Consider the following 18,423-nt stretch of genomic DNA (forward strand, 5'->3'; position numbering starts at 1 on the left):
GACGTGGGGAAGGCGGACAGAATAGTCCAGCTTTTCCCCGCCCAGTAACTCTCTTTCTTGTACAAGCTACCGGTCACATGCTTTGGCGTTGCGGAATGCACGACTCGTCGCGTCTCCCACCAAACAATGGAAACCCCTCCATTCGCTCTCGTATAAGCATCAGAACCAGATTCAACAACAGCCACAGCGCTTAGTGTCAAATCCCCGAATACATCACGTCTCATCATATACCCTGAAGCCCAAAATAACCTCCTTTCATGGTCACCATGGCCGACGAATCCTCCTTCCTCCCCATAGACCAATCCCACATCCTCCTCACATCATTCAACACCTTCCTCACCGTCGCCATCCACAACATCCTCTTCTACCGCCGTCTCTACCCCCCCGAAACCTTCCTCTCGGCCCGCGCCTACAACCTCCCCGTCCACCAAAACCGTCACCCAAAAGTATGCACCTGGATCACCGACGCCGTCTCCTCCGTCGCCGCCCAGCTATCATCAGGCAAAGTCTACCTCATAGCAGTAGTAATCCACTCCCCTCTCGACCCTTTCCCCCTCTCCTTCCCCCCCTCCCCATCCCCCATCCCTCCCGGCTCAGTCCTAGAACGCTACACATTCGACACCTCCCACTTCCCAACCTGGACAACCCCCTCCATGGCCACCCACGCCCGGATCCTGCAAAAGGACTTCCGCTCCGAAGTCACCCGTGAGCCGTTACTCAACCACCCCTCCCTTAACCTCACCAACCTCAACGAGCAATTCCGGGCTTGCCTCCTCAAGATGGCGCAGGCGATGGAGCGGTTGAGTCCGATACCAGAGGGATGCACGTTCACGCTAGCTGTAGAGCTGAAAGATGACGCTGCGGCTCCCATCGGTGTAAGTGAACTTTTTCCTTTGTCTAAATATGGTCGGTAATGGTGCTAATAACCGAGGCCAGCGCCATCAAGAATGGATCCCCTCAGAACCAACTGATCCTCCACCAGAGCCACAAGACAGAAAAGGCAAGGGGGGGTGCGTCACCTCAGTGGCATCCAGGGCAGAAACCGGGGTAGCAGCCAAAACTACACCAGTCAGGGTGGTAGAGGCTGGACCGCTGTGGTTTGAGTGCTGGGTTGAGGAGTCGAGGGCAAAGGTTGGGTTGATGGAATTTACGGCTGCGCAAGAGAGAGTGTGAGGGGTATGGCATGGGTTGTTTGTCCGTGTCTGGGACTTTCGGTTGGCGTTCAGGTTGCAAGTGTTCATTTGGCTTAGTGATACCCCCAGGACTGGAAAATAGAAACAGGTCCTCGTTTTATTATTACACGCACGCTATCTAATGTTTTCAGTAGCTCAGCAAATGCCTCACAATGGGCTGGAATAGATCACGCCCTCACAACTTGGGAGGCTGTTGTGTCCCGCCTCATAAGCAACCCCCGACTCACACCCAACATGACGAAAGACCCACAAAACTGGAAATCCAAAAAAATCCAAAAACATACAACACCGAGGATTCCCCAGTGGTCACCCACCTGAGTACTGATTCGGCTCTCAGCCATTTGACGAGGGCAGAGCGGACGGGATGCCGTATTTTTAGCTGGATATGGTCGTATGTGCTAGTCAAGTTCAGAATTGGGGTCCATAGTGCGCTTTGCAACATCCCACTGGTATTGTCAGTCAGTGATGGTGAATAAACCACACCTACATGTTCACAAGTCATGATCAAAAGACACAACAAAACACTAATGGTCCATATTCCATCCCCCCTTTGGCCTCGCCAAATCTCTACCCTATATCCCTACAACAATTCCAACAAAACAAAAAATACAAATCCTATCCCAATACAACAAACACCCCCAACGCCTCGCCTTGCAAGTGATGTCCCAACAAGTTTATCCCTTTCCCTCACCATTTTTTCATCTCCCCTGTAACCCCCTCTCCTCCTTTCATATGTATTATTACCCGCCTCACATTAAGTATCCCCCCCCTGATGCCCCTCCCTCACACTCCCCTTCAACACCCCCCTCAAACTAACCACCTCCCTCTTCAACCTCGCATTCTCCCTCTTCACCCTCCCCATCTCCTCCCCCTGCTCCCTCAATCTTCCCACCAGCTCCTCCTTCCCCTCCTGCCCCTTCCCCTTGATCGCCTTTACAATCTTCCCCAACTCCCCATTAAACTTTTCATACAGCAGCTCATTCTCCGCCGTTGCCTCCTTATACAACTGATCAATCGCCTTGACCTTCATCTCCATCCCCCTCAGCGTGTCCTCCAAGTCCTTCTCCAGCTGCTGCTTCCTCTGCTCCAATTCTATCAGCGCCAGAGGGACCTTCTCCTCCAGAGTCTTGACCGCAAGCGTCAACTTTCGAAAGTCAAGAGTAGATGAGCGGGGCAGCGACGACCCCCCTAGGCGCGCCATGTCCTCTTCTATGCGGGAGAGTTCCGACTTAAGCGAAGCGTCGACTTCGTCGATGGCTTTCTTTTCTGTTTGCAATCTCTCGCGGAGCTTCTGCGGGGATTGCAGACGGAGTCTTTGGCCTGGTGTGCTCGGCGTGCGGGGAATGCTGCTCGTCCCAGTGCCGGGTCTGACATTGGCGGGTGACTCGAGCGGCGGAGGAAAAATTGTCGCCCCTGGGATCCTCGAATTGGGCTTCAGGGTAGGGATCTGCGAAATGGCGATGGTTCTAGCACGCGCTCTGTCGTAGCTCGTCTTCCCTGAGTCTTCCTCTGACCCGTCCCCTTCTTTTTCTGATGGGGTTTTTATATCGTGGTGGAGAATGGGATCGTTCTCCTTTTGTCGGGAGGAGCGGAAAGTGCTTGTGCTGCTGGATGGTGGCTGTGGACTGATGGGTATCCTGGACGGTGAGGCTTTGGTGGGGGAGGTGGAGACTCTCGAAAAAACCATTGACTGAGGACGGGGTGTGGAGTTGAACTTTTCGGCGGTCTGCTGCCTGCTGACACGAAGAGGCATAAGTTGTTCTTCTGGATCATCGATGTTGGCGGCAGCCAAAAGAGTTTTGAGGTCCGAGAGCGAGCTACGGCGCTTCTTTTTGACCAGTTTTGTCTCGGTCGGCTCGTCGTGCGGTTCACCAATGGTCTCGAGATACCGGTTAGAGCTACCCGGCCGGTGCTCAATGTCATCGAATGCCCCGGCAATAGGTGGCCTGTCCCTAGATGCTGGCCTCCGGAGCCTGCCCTGAGTAGGGAAGTTCAGGCTCATGTCAATGGACTTTGACCTGCTGTTTTTGCCAAGACTGGCACTCTCACCGGGCACAGGGGCCTTGCTGGCGTGCTTGCTCAACGTCCTCCACACCGAAGGCCGCTCATCATTCTTGCTGTTTTGGCGCAGCAGTGTGTCGAAACCAAACTTCCTGCGCAGCGACGACGTGTTGGATGTCACAGACCCCGACTGAGACTTGTGGCTCCGGCCGGTTGCGTGCAGCGACTCGAAAGATCTGTTGTTCATCAACATCTGCATGGTGACACTCAAGTGGTTCTCCTCAAAGATGCGATCGACATCCTCCACCATTCTATCAAGGAGGTTGATATAGTTTGGTGCGGTGTCGTCGTCAACCAACAGTTCGGCAAAAGCAAGCGTCAAGGCGCCTCTGTCACCGTCATTGGAGCAGCCATCCAAGAGATCAGCCAGAAGCTTGATCAAAGCGGTGAATGCTCGTCGGTTTTGAGGGGCCATGTCGCTGAAAATAAACCTAACAAAATCTGCGAAATCCCCCACAACTTTCTTGGAGGCACGGATCTGCAGAGCTTCAAGCGCCTGCATGGTCATGATAGGCCCAATCTGCTCGCGCCAGGCGATGCGGACAAACTTTTCGAATGCGCAAAAGATCACCTCGGTGCCAAGCTCTTGGGCGGCTTCGAGGTCAAAGGGAAATTCGATCAATCGGTTGTAGAGGTCGTTGATAGCGAGCTCATCAGCCATTGATCTGTTAAGCAACGTGCGGCCGATGAAGTAGCCCTTCCGAGCCTGCATGTTGGCCACATATCCTGTAAATGTTTGCTCCAGGCGCACAAGAGGGTTTTCCGGCCGCTCCTCCTCCATGGTGATACGAGGAATGCCCTGCTCTCTGGATGATACAGACGAGTTCAGTACAGTAGGTTCTCTGTCACGTTCTCTTTCTCGTTCCCTTTCCCGCTCCTTCTCTCTTTCGGACCGCATCCTGGCAGAGTTGGTCCTTCTGTGCTTCGACCCATTGACTGGTGTCGAATCGGTACCGTTGGATGACGCGCTGCTGTTTCCAGACAGGAAGCTGGAGAGCATCTTGACCGGCGATGACGAGAGGAATGATCTCGAACTGGCCTTCTCCACCTTCGGTGCCATGTTGATGGCCCGTATTACCTTGGTGTAATATGACACCAATGCGGGGACAAGCCTGGGGTTGGCTACACTGAATTGCGAGCTCAGCAACTGGACAATTCTTCGGGACAGGGTCGGGAGGAAGTCCTCCAGAGCAATGTCGTCGGTAAACCTTTTGCCATTGAGGCCAATGGTGTTCATCGATATCCTCTTCATGTCGCCGCATCGGACCTCGGTCACAATCTCCACACCGTAATGGCCGACAGGCGCGCCCTTGGTGCCATTCTCGATGTCAAGTACGACGCGTATTGGCGCTGGCTCCCTGCGGCCCTCGATTAGTTGATGCGCGCCCTCCTGAAAGACTGCGGCATGCAGGCCGAACTGGGCATCCTGCATCTTGACGGAACGCAGGGTCCATGCAGGGTCCTCCCGTTCCTTTTCCGAAAATCTTCCTTCGATTCTGGCCTTGACAATGTCCTCGGTCCACTTTTTGGCCTTGCCTTCGTAGTGCTCGCGAAGGAGAAAACACCTGGTCGTGATGGCCTTGCTGGTGAAATACTCGCCGGCGTGGGCGCCCTTCATTTCCTGGGTCGACGTCATCCAAATCAGCCGCCCATCTATGGACTCGGTGAAGCGGACGTCGGCCAGGCTGTGCCATCCAGTAAAGGCAAACTCCCAGGAGCCCTGTCCGCCAGCAGCATTGGTCATGGCTGCCAACAACCCTGCAGGTGACGGCTTGTCGATCTCCTTCAAGAAGTCCCGAGCTGTCCTCTCAGAATCCCCCTTCTTCTGCAGAATGACAACACAATCCGAAAACAGCAGCAGAATGCCTGGTCTGTCGGGAATATCGTCATCGATGTAGGGGGCAGCCAGCTCCACAAAGTCGACAGCCAGGATCAATCGTCCTTGAGGCTCGAGGTCTGCTGGCCAACACTCGACCATTGTGCGCAATCGATGCGTGACATGTGGCTTGTCTGGTAATGGGTCGTCCATGGAGCAGATGTTTGTGATGATATCCCTTGCTCGCAGCAAAACTTGCAGCGCCGGGTGTGTTATTGGAAGGCAGGCAACGATCTGATCGATGAACAAGTTGTACCGGGGAAGCCTCTGGACCGGTTCAATCAGCAGCGACCGGATCGTCTGTTCACCTGTCTGCACCACCCTCTGCCGGAAACTCGACTGCTGGTCGAGGAAATTGTTGAGGAGCTTGGGGAAGTTTTGACTGGCTCGGATGTAGTCCTGGTAGCACTCGGTGAACTTTGGAAACCAGTCGAGAAATAATCTCGCCATCGCCAGAGCACCGCTTGGATCCTTGGCCTTGTTTGGGCTGTTGAGACGCGTCAGAGGAAATGGTGTCTCCATGTCTTTCATGGCCTCCTCTTCACTTTCGTCCATGACTCGGCGGAGCTCTTCCATGAATGCCGAGTTGACCTCGAGAATCGCCTGTGCTGACTTGGGGAACAGCCTCTCTACCTCCTCCTCCGAAGGACTGATGCTCCCTGCCGACCTTTCCTTGGCCTTTTTGTAAAAGTCGACCGCGATGTTGTTGACCAGCTCGTTAAGCTTGAGAACATAACGCTCCTCCGTGTCCACCAATTCGCCCATCTTCATGCGCAGCTCCACCTTTTGGTTCTTGGAGAACGACTTGCTGCGGTTCAACGAGGTTGGTCGTGATGGCGCGCGCCGCAGCTTCGATGTTGGCAAAAACACCGGCTCTCCGAACAATTTGACTATTTGGTTGTATCCGCCATATTGTCTCAACGTCGGATCCAAAATATCGTCTTCATCTTCTGGTACCTCTTCCAAGTCGGCATTTCCTAGCGGCACGATCGATCCAGGCGGTAAAACAAGATCCATATCCACACAGCCGATGTGCTGCGTCTGGAGCGCGTCTCCTAGAATATCCACCACCTCGGTCGTATTTTCTGCTTGGACAGCAGCCTTGGCCAGATCTGCCGCGTGCTGTTCTCCAAACATTGCCGGCGCCGAACCTGGCCGACGAGCGCGTGTCGAGTACGCATTCTTCAAATATGTCTTCACCGCCTCGGGCAACTCGCTGAAATACTTGTACAACCCAAAGGCCAGTCCTCGGCAGACCTCATCTCCCTGAAATTCCCGTGGCAAGTGCGCGACTACGCTGTAGAAAGGAGAGTTGGGTGAGACAGTGATACGCGGAAAAGATACGAAGCCGGCCGGGCTGTAGATGTGTATCTGGATTCGCGAGCTGTTGAGCGTGTAATTGGCTGTCGTCGAGGGACCGTGGAAGATGAGGACTGGCAGGTGGCCCATCAAGGGGTCGCTGGCATAGTAAAGAGTGACATGTTCTGGCGACAGCGCCAGCTCCTCGGTGACACGAACCATGGTGGTTTCAATTGGTCGCGATCATGGCGGTTTGAGGACAGCCTAGGGGAGGAGTGAGTGAAGGAGCGCGAGCGAGTCTGTTCGTTCTTGGCCAGAGATGGATTGAGATTGGCGGTGGAGAGGACAGACAGATAGACAAGGTCGGTCGGGGGAGGCTGGGGTCGGTCGGTCGGTCGGTCGGTCGGTCGGGCAAGTCGGGTGAGTGGTGAGTGGTGGGGTGGTGTCGGGCGCAAATGCACAAGTATGAATGTATGTATGTATGTATGTAAACAGAGAGGCGGCGCTCGCAGGGAAACGGGCGGCTGCAGGATGCTGGCTGGACCTTGGATGTTGCTGCAGCGCGGCGCAGGGCGTTGATGATGTGAGCAGCAGCAAACGGGACGCAGCGGTTGCACAGACGAGATGCAGGTCGAGGAGCCACTTCTGCTCCTTAGCTGCTTATGGGGAGTCCACCAGCCCACAGCTGATGACCCAGACCGCGTTCCCGGTTTGCAGCTAGAAAACTAGAAAACTGGAAAACCACCGTCTACAATCTTCTGTTGCCCTCAAAAGAAGGCTGGGAATTGCGTCACCGAGTGGATGGGCCCTGAATAGCTACAGATTCCGACCTTCTAAAACCCCGCAATGGCCAACCTCGAATTCTTGGTTGATGCAGCTCCCCCGGCCTCTCCCCTGTCCGCCATCGGCCACCGCCGCAGCCAATTGAGGCTGAACCCGAGCTTGGGCCACCTCTTCTTCCGCCTCTGTCTGCATCGCCAAGCCGACTGAAACGCACCCTAGACCATGTCGGGTCGCTGACACCAACCTCCTCAAAAACGGCAAAAGGAAAACAATCCCATCCTTTGTTGTTCAGGGGCAACCACAGTGCCTTGGCACTCAGCCCTATCAGATCTACGAGCTGGAGGGGATTGAACTCCGGTGCCACCAAAGCCAAAGAACAGCTACAGAAAGATATGTGTGCTTCTTTGAAGTTTAGCTATATTCTGGACTGAAAATGAAAGCTGAGGAAGAGGGGACAATCAACGAGAGCCCTGAAGATGGCGCGGTTCCCTGGGCCTACTTCGTGGAGTGGTGGAACACCCCCGGAAGAGTCTACTGGATCAGCGAGAGGGCTGGTTGTAGAAAATCTACCCCCATGAAGTTCCTGAACGAATCTAAACGTGGTAGGTCCAGGGGCATTTCTCATCAACAATGGTAGGGGATCCAACAGAGCAGCATTCATGCCTCTAAGTAAGCTGCACGCTGAAAGTTAAAACCACAAGCAACATTCAAAACTCGAATTCAACAATCTCATTTCACCCACCCGCCACGAAGAAGTTTTAGTCTCATCTTTGCTCTAGGCGCCGACTTAAGCTTTTTTGATGATGGAAAGGGCCACCCATCAGCCACCACCGACATTGGCATCACCTCGAGCGGTCCTCGATCGTGCACACATAATCTCAATGCTACAAGGTGTGTCACAGCCACCAGCCTATGCCCAAGCATGGGTGGTTTGTCTAACATGCTGATAGCCAGAACCAGAATGTCGCCAGACGGCAAAGCAGCCATCAAGTCGATACGGCGTGTCATCTCCGCCAGCAATCCTCAGCCCACTCAAACATCGACTTCGCCATGGAAATCAGCAGCCTCAGCATCAGAATCTCCCCCACTAGACATTTGGGAGACACAAAGGCTCGAGTCTCTAGCCTTTAGGGATTTTTCAAACGGAGAGTTTTGACTCACGGAACCGCATGCTGCAAGAGCATGAGGAAGATCTCAAGATGAATAACATCGAATACAGAGACTTTGCGGCTGTGGTGCCAGGAACATCAAAACGAAAGATGGCAATGAGGATACTCTGGGTGATAGGCCGGTTTCTTGACCAGGTTCCTCGATAAAGGGGTATCAGTTGCGGGAGGGAAGGCAAGCGATGATTTTAAATATGGTTGATATCTCTGCGTTTGTTCAAAGGTGAGTAAGCATCAGTAGCTTCAATGTCACAAGCTCTTTCAGCCATCCCTTGAACCTTAGTTCTTCCGCTAAATCCATAGTGAGGGACGCTTTAGAAAAGGCAATTTTGCACACAAAACAAGAAGGGCTCTGTTCAAGTTCCTACGCTCGCTAGTCGAATAGATCTCTGGCCACCGCTAACCACCTGATATTTCGCTGCGAGGTCCAGAGCTGTCCGTTAAAATTGCAGGTCTTTATACAATACATTGCACAAATTACATTCTTCTTTATTACCAAACCCTGCCAAGCCCTTTTGCTCTTCATACCGATCTTATAGAACTACCACTTATCAGACGGGCGTAACAACGACCCTCCTGTTCTGTACAAGGCACCATATTATGCCCCTCATGACTTGCATCACAACTCTCCCCAATGATATCTCCAACTAATGATAGCCACGCGGTATAGAGGCATTATATAGTCTTCTGACTTGCCTTGACGGCGCATTAGCTATAGCGCTGATCTAAATTGACAATGAAAGAGAGCCCGAAAATGCCTCTACGGCTCTACCAGCGTAGAGCTCACATTGCAAACCAGAGGGACATCTTGTTTATGTGTGCTTCGGCTCGTAAATGAATCCAGAACCCCGTAGTCCACACGCGCTTGTCGTTCTGGGAGGAAAGCCTTTGAGAGAGGTCTACCAGATATACAGCTCCGAATGATATGCCCAAGGGGGGGCGGAAGTTTGTTCTGGCTCTCTGCGCCGCTTGAACTGTAGTAGAATTTTGTAAATTAAGTGGGTATGTAGAAGGAGTACCGGAGCTGTAGGGGCACGAGTCTGTATAGATGTATGCCTCCCATCATGAACCCGGGGGTCGTAATCCCTATGAATGCCACCAACTGCCCCACGCAGAGCAAAGCCAGTACGGGCCTGTTGGAAAGAGAACGGACTGGTGCCGGAAACTTGAGTTCTTGCCGCTTGTTGCTTTCGGAACAAGATAGACGGACGCGCAGCTATCGACCTGATTTCAAAGTCAACAATATCTTCATATCCACCTATCCAAGAAACCTGCCTTCCTCTCTGGAACCCAAAATCAATAAAGTCTCCTCCTTTTCGCCACCCTCTCCGTAGCCCCCTCCCTCCCCCTGGGATAACAACCTCCCTACCTCCCGTAATAACCTCCCCCCAAACATCAACATCACCAACAACCTCCTCAAGAAGCCGAGCATCAAACCCCCTCATCACCTCTCTGACCTGTTCCACCTTCCCCACCCACCGCTTCAGATGTCCGTCACCCAGCTTAAATGACTTCGTCACCACCACCAACCTCTCCGGCTTCTTCGTAACATGCTGCAGGTCCTCCCCAAGCGCCACATCATCAATCTTGTTATGCAAATGCGCCCTCATGTCCTTGCTCAAGACCCTCACACTAGACACCTGTTTCTTCTCGCCCTCCAAAAACCTTCTCACCGGGGCGCATAGTTTACAAACGCGGTTGAGACCCTTTCGTTTGAGAGAACGCCGGCTAGGTCGCTCACCGAGGAAGTCAGCTACATAAGCTGAGATGCGTGTCTTGTAGATTGCCGGCCAGAGCCGATGCTCCAGGCTTGGATTCTGTTTGGAAGAAGCCATTTTGGCGGCGGCAAAAGGTAGGTAGTAGGTGATTGAGGAGGGGAATCCAAGTGAAGCGGTGGGCTTCGGAGCTGGCACCCGTATTAAGGTCTGCCTTGGAGAGTTCCTCGACGAACAAGGTGAGACGAGAGAGGGAAATTCGCGGTCGAGAACCTGGAAGAAATCGAAGAGATCATCTGCCTCCTGTGGTGTGGTTCTGGCCCGCGAATGATAATACTGACCGAAGTGCTTGAGCTTTCCCGACGCGAAGAACCAAGCTGCGATGCTTCGGTAGAGTCGAGTCGTGGCATGAGGTGGGTGGAGACATTTGTTGCCGTGTTGTCTGAGGCGAGAGAGAAACTCGAGTAGAAATTGGCCAGTCACAGTCACAGGGTTTACATGTTCCCAGAACTTGACCAGTTTGTTTTTGGCCTCCAGGATTGGCCCAGGATCCACTCCGATTTTGAGGTGCGGGATAACCCTTTCATGAGAGCGCATTAGTTGCGAGCAGGTGTTAGAGGCACCCGGACGGGGGGGGGTAAGGTACAAAGTCATTAGTGCCTCGAATGGGTGCATAATAGAGGCCAACATCGGCTAAAGGGGTGCCATGAAGTTCATCAAGAGTCCATTCTTGCCCCCTCTTTCCAGACTCGAACAAACCGATGATCGTTCGTTGCGCCCAGTCAAACAGTGGTATCGTCTGGGTGGAAGTCTTGGTGCTGAAAGGGGCAAGAGTTGAGACCGTCCACAGTTAGTGGGGAATTGATGGCTGCTTGTGGATAAACGCATCAAGGCTAACACCATGTCAGCTCGGTTTACTGCTCTCAACAGAAGGTGCGTTGTTGTTATCCTCTTCTCCCCAAGATGACTTACCCTTTTTGAACTATGCTGAGCCTTTCGCAAAATCCATCACCAGCGCCCGGGTGGATATCTCTTGCTGTTGATGGCCTCTTCCTGTTCCCAGACAACCTCAAGGCCCCTTCCCCAGAGCTGCTTAAGTGAATGCAAGGCTGACTCGGGTGCGTTTGGGCGTAGGCACAATCGCAAAAAACGTTTTGCCACATGGTCACCATAATACCGCGTGCTATAATTCATGGCCCATAGCGGTTTCCAGACATTGAGACGAATAAAATATGGCGGAAGAGGCGCGTGAGGGACGATGACAACAGCCTAGACCGTCATCAGCATAAACGCCCAACAATATTCCCAACCAGAGAAATAAAGCTTCCAGGTTGTCATACCGCAACCTTGAACTCGTTGGTTGCCACAGGGGCCTGTGCGAGAAGAGTATTAGCATCAACTCCAGCCATCTCTTCAAAGGCAGAGGAGCTTACATAATCCTCAGAGCCATGAGTGTATCGAGCTGTACATTTGGCGCCGGCAAATGGATCGGGATCCACAAATTCGGCATCCTCAACCGGGATGTTGGCAACAACCTCATTACCATCGACATCGTACAGCTTGTCAACTACATCACTCTGCTCAGCGACACCTCTGATGGGGATTGGTTTGTGAGTCTCGAATTTGCTCGGACCATTGGGGTCGTCGCCATCATAGCTGATCTCTTCCAATTCAGAATCTGCGTCACTGGAGCCCCTCTGCTCATGTCGGATACGTGCTAAAAAAACCTCGAAGGGAAGATCCTTGGAGACGGTGAGAAGAGCCTGCACTCGACAAGGGTCGCTTTGTTGAAGGGCTTTGAGTGACAGGTTAACTTCTGCATAGTCGTGATCGATTTCTGGTAAAAGCCAGGAAATCTGCCTGGATGCCAACCAACTGCCCAAGGCCTGATTCCGGATTTGAAGCTCCAGGGACTGGACCTCCGGTATGTCCAGCTCGCGAGGATTCTGCGCGCTGTGGTGATTCGAGACAAAGGTGCCTGTGGGGCTTATACTCCGATATGTATGGAAGATGTCTTGTTTAAGCAAGACAGCTCTGTGGCATTGATTGATGGATGAGAGACATCGTGGTGTTGGGGTAAAACCCAGTTGTAATGAATGTTGATGACGATGGAAAAGGCGGTAATAGGTGTTTTTGGAGAACAAAAAAGGACGCGAGCTCAACGCGAGAGGTGGAGGATGTGGAGGCTAGTGCCTTGACCAGATACAGATTATATATATCAATGCTTGGCACTGAAAAAGCAGACTTTCTCTCTGCTGTTCCCGTGCAAACACAAGCGAGACATTGTTGTCGATGGTACGCCGAAATTGCAGTGGTTTGAGAAAAGCAAGTTCCACAAAGCCCATGCAAGATAGGGTAGGTACCTAGTGGTCAGGCTGCGACATCAAATCCCATCTTTTTTCGACTTTTCAGCTCCCCAATATACTTGATTGAGCTTCTTCCTAGATCGTGTTGACTAGAATGCTGTTCATGAGATTTTGCCCCCAATGCTTACCTGCTGTTGACTCAACCTATCTTTAACCCCCTCCCTGCCAAGTCCTCTGAGATGCATCCAAATTCTTGCGCAACCTGACTCCGTTTGTCATTTCCGAGTTCCGGACAGATTCTTCCTCCTCGTTTGTCCACCGTGCAATACGGTCCCGCAGTAGTGACAAAAGACAGGATTCCCCATACACGAAACGCTGCCCGAGGTGTTGACCATTACCGTTCTGTCTCAGTCGAACCCTCTTAGATCACAGGCAGCGCAGTAAGCTGGAAAATAAACATCTGAATGGCTTTCCATATCCTGCTGATTGGCCATCTCTAGGCCGCACCGAAGACCAAAAGGTCACTCGCTCGAGCTGCGGAAGGCCTTCCATACATGCTATATTTCTGACTTCTGGGGGGTTCGGTTCATGTGTCCAGTTCGCTTATTGTTTCTAACTCAAAGTCAAAACCGGATGATATAGAGATCGATGTGTTCCATCTCACATTTTCGACGAGGCTGAAAGTGCTTGGGGGCTGTTCAAGGTACATGCAGAGCTACCTTACCTGCTTATGCACTGCCACACTGAACATGGAGGCCCCCGCCCTCATTCAACAAAGTGTCGAGACTTCAAAAGTACCATCTTATGATCTTAGCAGTGAATTACCTAGGCAAACTGAATCCATCAGGTGTCGATATGGCCGATCACGAGCATTCAACCACGGGTAGTGGAGGACCTGTTTCACCTGGTCCATCTGTTGATGCAGCAGCGACGATAATGCCGACCTATTCTGGACCATTCTCTTGCCCTACGAAGGAGAGGGAATTGAGAAAATCACGTTCAACCAACCCATTCGCGAGTTTGGAAAACTCCATAAATACATTCAAGTTTGTGGCAATTCTCAGTGCGTTTTTCCGAAGTCTAAAACCTGCATCTGTCTTTGGAAGATACGGGAGCATTCTAACATGGCGTTCTGGGAGGATTTGTTCTTGATAATGGTTATTTCTTCAGTGTGGTAGCCGATGCACTCTATCATGTATCGATAGCCGAGCTGGGTAAAAAGATGCTGTTAGCATACATCAGAAACAAGGTATCGAATACGCTTACATGAGTGCCACCAATCCTGCCAAAGATCTCGCTTGTTTCCTCCACTACAACGAAGTCATCTTGCAAGACACGGCGCCGTTCCAAAAAGCGGACTAGGATCCAGATATCCCACACGTCGTACTCATCCTTCAATACACGCTGGCGCACGACAGGGCTGCCGCCGGGAGTTCGTTCGTAAATGTGGACAGCTGCCTCATCCAAGTCTCGCCATTTGGCGAAGAAAGTGTATTTACCGATGGCTAACCGAGCGATGGAGCGCCTGTTACAAGTTCACTCTTCATTAGTACTGTAGAGTCAGGATGTAATACGAAATTGCTGTAACTCACAAAACACCCCAGTGATCTGAATGCGGCACAACCGCAATCTCCCTCACAGCATTTCTCAACACCTCCGGCGTCCGTCTCATCACGTCCCAGAAACTTTGATTATCAGGATCTACCATGAAATCTTTTGTCCGGTCCTGCCGTACATCATACGGCATCAACCCACCATCACCACGACAGCCGAGACTGCGAACTAAAATCTCCATGTGTCTGTCTTGCGAGATTGATGGCTGAGACAACATGGCGATAAGGTATTTGAAGACGGCTCGGAGGGTGTCTGATGCCCAGGACCTATAAAAACATTACCTTAGCCATGATCTTCAAATGGACGAACAAGGAGAAACTTACCATCTTAAGAACGAGAGCAAAGCTACTTCAACAACAAGGGAATTGTCCACCGCCTGACCTTTTGCTTTCATCTTGTTCTCCCAGCGGCTGAGCTCGTATTGTGGAAGTCTCTTCTCTTGGGGCTTCATTCGAAGGTAAAGGGAGTGTTCAGGCTGGAGGTCGGAAAATGATGTTACGTTGCGAACCCATTCTCGGTGGCTTTTTGAGGGCTTGTTCGATGTTGATGTCTCGGAGTAGGGCAGGATCAGGGGGATTTTGGGAGGATTCTTCGGGAGTTGACATGACTGAGGTGGTGCCTAGGATTGATGGATTTGTCTGGATGATATAGGAGATTGCGAAGAGATAAGGTAGCTTGACAACAAGGATATCTTGGTCTTTTGGTGATGAAGGTAAAGACTTGGCCAAAGAGGATGCTCAAAGAGAACAGGGAGAGATGGCAGATATGGGGTCAGAGCAAAGTGATGCGATGGAAAGGTCGTGATTTGTTTGTTTCAGAGACCTGTTGATAACTGGGCAAGTGAAAAGATGTCGATGGGCCAAGAGGCCTATATTTCTGAATAACTAACCAGCAAACACTGCCCCGGTTCTTGGTGTGGGACTTATGCAGTGCGAGGTGCAGTGCCATGATGGGCTTGACGATGTCATCACTTCGACGATGTCATCAGACACACCTTGACGATGTCATCGCTCGCCCCCAGCCCTATCTCGCCGCTGGCTGCCCCGTCTCGCTGTCGGTCCATGCTTCCTGGCAATCTAAGTTCCCGCAGGTTTATTTCAATACAATCTCTCCCGCTCTCACTCAACTCTTCCCTCCTTCCAACAACCTCTCCTCTGTCTTTTGAAGCCAATATAAGAAAGACACTATTATCCAAGACAAATCGTCCCAGCTCAAGACTCAAGCACCGTAAGTTATCGAGCTTCTCCCCAATGAAGTTCGTCAACAACTGACTAATTCCTTCGATCAGATCAAAATCAAACAAGATGTCCACCGCCCAGAACGCGAGCACCGCGCCGGAGGAGCCCATCCTCTGCACCAAGTGCCCTCACAAACCGGCGCGGGTGGATGTCATGATGTCTCTCTCGCACAACCCCAGCAATCCGCGCGCGTACGTCCACACCGGGCGTAGGGACAATCTTGTTGAGATCAAAGAAGACATCACCAATGGCACCAAAAAACTTGTCACTTTGGTTTTCGAGTTCCCGCCCCGCCCCCATGATCCAGCCTGGGTTGAGGAGAGGTGCCGCACCTGGGGAATCAACAGGGAAATCTTCCTAGCCTCGGAGATTGGTGACCCAGTTCAGTAAGGGGTTTTGGGTGAACAAAGCTTGGGGTTTTATCTTAAAGGGGCTTGGGGTGTTAGGTGAAGGGAACTTGATACTGGGCAGCTAGCTGCCTCTGGAAAATAACATGGGCCACATTTGTCAATGTTGTTGATGTTGTTTTTGATTCATTTATCATAGTTGTGTCGCGTCTGATTTCCACAACTAAGGATTCAGCATCGGACTGGGCTATATGTTATGCCATGCATCCTCTCTTTTGACATAAAATGCTTCACTAGGTATCTTCCCACACCCAACGTAGCATTCCGACAAAACATGCAGTGTGACGTGTCTAAACCGAAAAACACCAGGTAGCCCCGCGGTCGCAGATAAGTCGGGAATAGCTTCATGCGGGCATCATGCCCCCTCTTCGACCCCCACCTCGTCTACTCGGCATCATAGCCGAACCTCATTGTTGAGAAGAGAGTGTCGAGGAGAGAGTAGTCCGACACATTGGGTCAGCCGCAGTTGTCATGTCTTGACTCCATGATTTCCTCCAGCTTACATCTGTCAGCGCACCACCACCACAGCCTATACTTGCCTGGAATATGGAAATATACCCACAACAGGAAAAGACTCTTGATGGAGCAATATCATGAACCTGGCCGAAGCTGCATTCCGCCATGCGCCAACTGCCGGAACAGGTGTTGCCAAGTGGGTGCACTAGACATGACCTCCCTTGCCAGATGTCCCCATCTGATCCTCTCAATGCATTGTCACAAAAAGCCAGCTGACCCATCTTCTCTAGATACAATGAACCTTACACCCCTTGATTCATCATCAAAGACGCAAACAACGCGATGGGCCTCAAGACTTCAAAACGGCCGTTCAACATAGCCATCATCGGTGGCGGCATCGCGGGCCTCACCACCGCTCTCTTCCTCCACCACTTCTGCCCCCCAGGCTCAATCGAGATCAACATCTACGAACAAGCAGAACAATACCGCGAAATCGGCGCTGGCATCAACCTCGGCGTCAACGCCACCAAACTCCTCCACCAAATCGGCCTAGGCGACAAGATCAACGCTATCGCTGGCTCAAAAGATGGTGTCTTCTTCACCCTTCGACGCTGGGATAACAGCGAGGAGATAACGACCATCTACTCCAATGACTCAGGCAAGATCCGCCAGGCGGCCGTATCACGGGCGGAGTTGCTCCAGGTTCTGCTCGATGCTATCAAGGAGAGAAAAGCAGCGACATTGCACACAAAGAAGAAGTGCCGGTCCGTCACCGTAAGTCCTTTCTCGTTCTCCGTTTTGCCATAGATATCTGACACCGCCTAGAAAACAAAATCCGCAATCAAAATAACCTTCACCGACACCACAACCACCACGTCCTCCCTCCTCATAGCCGCGGACGGCATCCACTCCCCCATCCGCAATCAATACCTCCCTCACAGTCCCCCTCTCTACTCAGGCAAGATCGTTTACCGTGGCCTGTTGCCGTTCTCTGCCTTGCCTACCCCCTGGCCAATTCAATCCCATCATGTTATGTGGATCGGACCAAACAAGCACCTCTTGGTATACCCCATCTCCCAAGGCGAAACCCAAACGTTGAATTTCGTGGGCTGTATCACCACCCCGGAGGAATCCCTCGGAGACCTGAAAGAGTCCTGGTCCGCCACCTGCCCAAGAGCGGAGTTGGAAAGGGATTTTGGGGATTGCGATGTGATAGTACAGAAACTGATCAGGTTACTGCCGGAGGAGGTGTCAAAGTGGAAGATTAACGACCGGGAGGCGGCGGAGGGTTGGGTGTTTGAACAGGGGAGGGTGGTACTAGTTGGGGATGCGGGACATCCTATGGTTCCGCATCAGAGTGCGGGGGCTGGGCAGGCGGTGGAGGATGGGTTTGTTGTTGGGAGGGCTATGGGTGAGTTTCTGAGGCGGGGGGATGGGAAACTGGAAGAGTGGATGGGGGTGTATGAACGGGTGAGGATGCCGAGGGCGAATAAAGTGCAGGAGACGAGTCGGGGAGCGGGGTATTTGTATCAGATGCAGGCGGAGAGTATGAAGGGGATGAGCTATGATGAGTCTGTGCCGATTTTGAGGGATACGGTGCAGGAGAGGATGAAGTGGATTTGGGAGGAGGAGTTGGAGGGGGTGTTTGAGGAGGAGAGGGGGAGGTTGGTTGGAAAGGTGGAGGTGGAGGGGGGGAGGGGAGGAGGGGGTTGTTTTTGTATGTGATGGCTGGAAGGGTGCTGTTGCTGTTGTTGGATACGGGGTATGTGTTGTAGGAGGTAGAATGTTGCAAAAATGTGAACTGGAAGGCAATAAATAACCTTTGAAGCTGGGAGACTCGTGCAATTATACAAGGTGCTATAGGATTTGAATGATTGGCTAGATATCGCTTTTTGAAGGTTGTCATGGAGCGTTTTCGGAGCCACTATACGTGGTCAGAATCTTCCTCGTGTAGTTCGAAATTTGAACCCTTCTGGAACATAGAGTAAGGTATAAGGGACTTGACCGGTCTGGAGGAGACCGTGTACCTACCTAGATATGAAACCCGCTGATCAAGAGGCGACAACAAGACATAGGAAAGCCTGTGGGGCGTGAGCACAGGCCCACTCACTGCTTCATCTTGCAGTCTGGGCTCCCTTCTTTCTCACACACACACCAACATCATCACTTTGCCCCACCTTAGTTGCACCTCACAGCCCGGGACTGCGAGCTACCTGAGCGACTTTTTCTGAGGCAAAGAGGTTCAAAAGCATCGTCACCACCGATCCGCAGATCCGCTTGCTCGCTCCAGATGTTCGAATGCTGGCAAC

General features: G+C 52.1%; 5 protein-coding genes across 5 annotated transcripts; 2 read left to right on the top strand and 3 right to left on the bottom strand.

Annotated features, from left to right (window-relative positions):
* The first annotated feature begins 64 nt into the window (after window positions 1-64).
* QC762_600810 (uncharacterized protein) lies at window positions 65-1,366 on the top strand. Its single transcript, XM_062891777.1, has 2 exons — window positions 65-875; window positions 937-1,366. Exons 1-2 carry the CDS (start codon window positions 258-260, stop codon window positions 1,171-1,173), a joined length of 855 nt encoding a protein of 284 aa, XP_062740715.1. The 5' UTR covers window positions 65-257; the 3' UTR covers window positions 1,174-1,366.
* Window positions 1,367-1,947: 581 nt separating this feature from the next.
* QC762_600820 (uncharacterized protein) lies at window positions 1,948-6,651 on the bottom strand (the record flags this gene model as incomplete). The annotated part of the gene is made up of 1 exon (XM_062891778.1): window positions 1,948-6,651. One exon carries the CDS (start codon window positions 6,649-6,651, stop codon window positions 1,948-1,950), a length of 4,704 nt encoding a protein of 1,567 aa, XP_062740716.1.
* A 3,023-nt stretch (window positions 6,652-9,674) lies between these two features.
* QC762_600830 (uncharacterized protein) lies at window positions 9,675-10,690 on the bottom strand (the record flags this gene model as incomplete). Its single annotated transcript, XM_062891779.1, has 2 exons — window positions 9,675-9,727; window positions 9,748-10,690. The coding sequence occupies 2 exons, from the start codon at window positions 10,688-10,690 to the stop codon at window positions 9,675-9,677; spliced, it is 996 nt and encodes a 331-aa protein (XP_062740717.1).
* Window positions 10,691-13,904: 3,214 nt separating this feature from the next.
* Window positions 13,905-14,464, bottom strand: QC762_600784 (uncharacterized protein; the record flags this gene model as incomplete). Its single annotated transcript, XM_062891772.1, has 3 exons — window positions 13,905-14,007; window positions 14,034-14,279; window positions 14,337-14,464. The coding sequence occupies 3 exons, from the start codon at window positions 14,462-14,464 to the stop codon at window positions 13,905-13,907; spliced, it is 477 nt and encodes a 158-aa protein (XP_062740718.1).
* A 1,585-nt stretch (window positions 14,465-16,049) lies between these two features.
* Window positions 16,050-17,839, top strand: QC762_600780 (uncharacterized protein; the record flags this gene model as incomplete). Its single annotated transcript, XM_062891771.1, has 2 exons — window positions 16,050-16,888; window positions 16,940-17,839. The coding sequence occupies exons 1-2, from the start codon at window positions 16,457-16,459 to the stop codon at window positions 17,837-17,839; spliced, it is 1,332 nt and encodes a 443-aa protein (XP_062740719.1). The 5' UTR covers window positions 16,050-16,456.
* Between the last annotated feature and the right edge of the window lie 584 nt (window positions 17,840-18,423).

This window comes from Podospora pseudocomata, chromosome 6 (assembly GCF_035222375.1).
Source record: "Podospora pseudocomata strain CBS 415.72m chromosome 6, whole genome shotgun sequence".
Lineage (NCBI taxonomy): Eukaryota > Fungi > Ascomycota > Sordariomycetes > Sordariales > Podosporaceae > Podospora > Podospora pseudocomata.

Coding starts and splice junctions, on each gene's coding strand:
- QC762_600810 (XM_062891777.1), top strand. CDS start 258: ATGGTCACCATGGCCGACGAATCCTCCTTCCTCCCCATAGACCAATCC. Junction 876..936: donor ACGCTGCGGCTCCCATCGGT/GTAAGTGAACTT, acceptor AACCGAGGCCAG/CGCCATCAAGAATGGATCCC.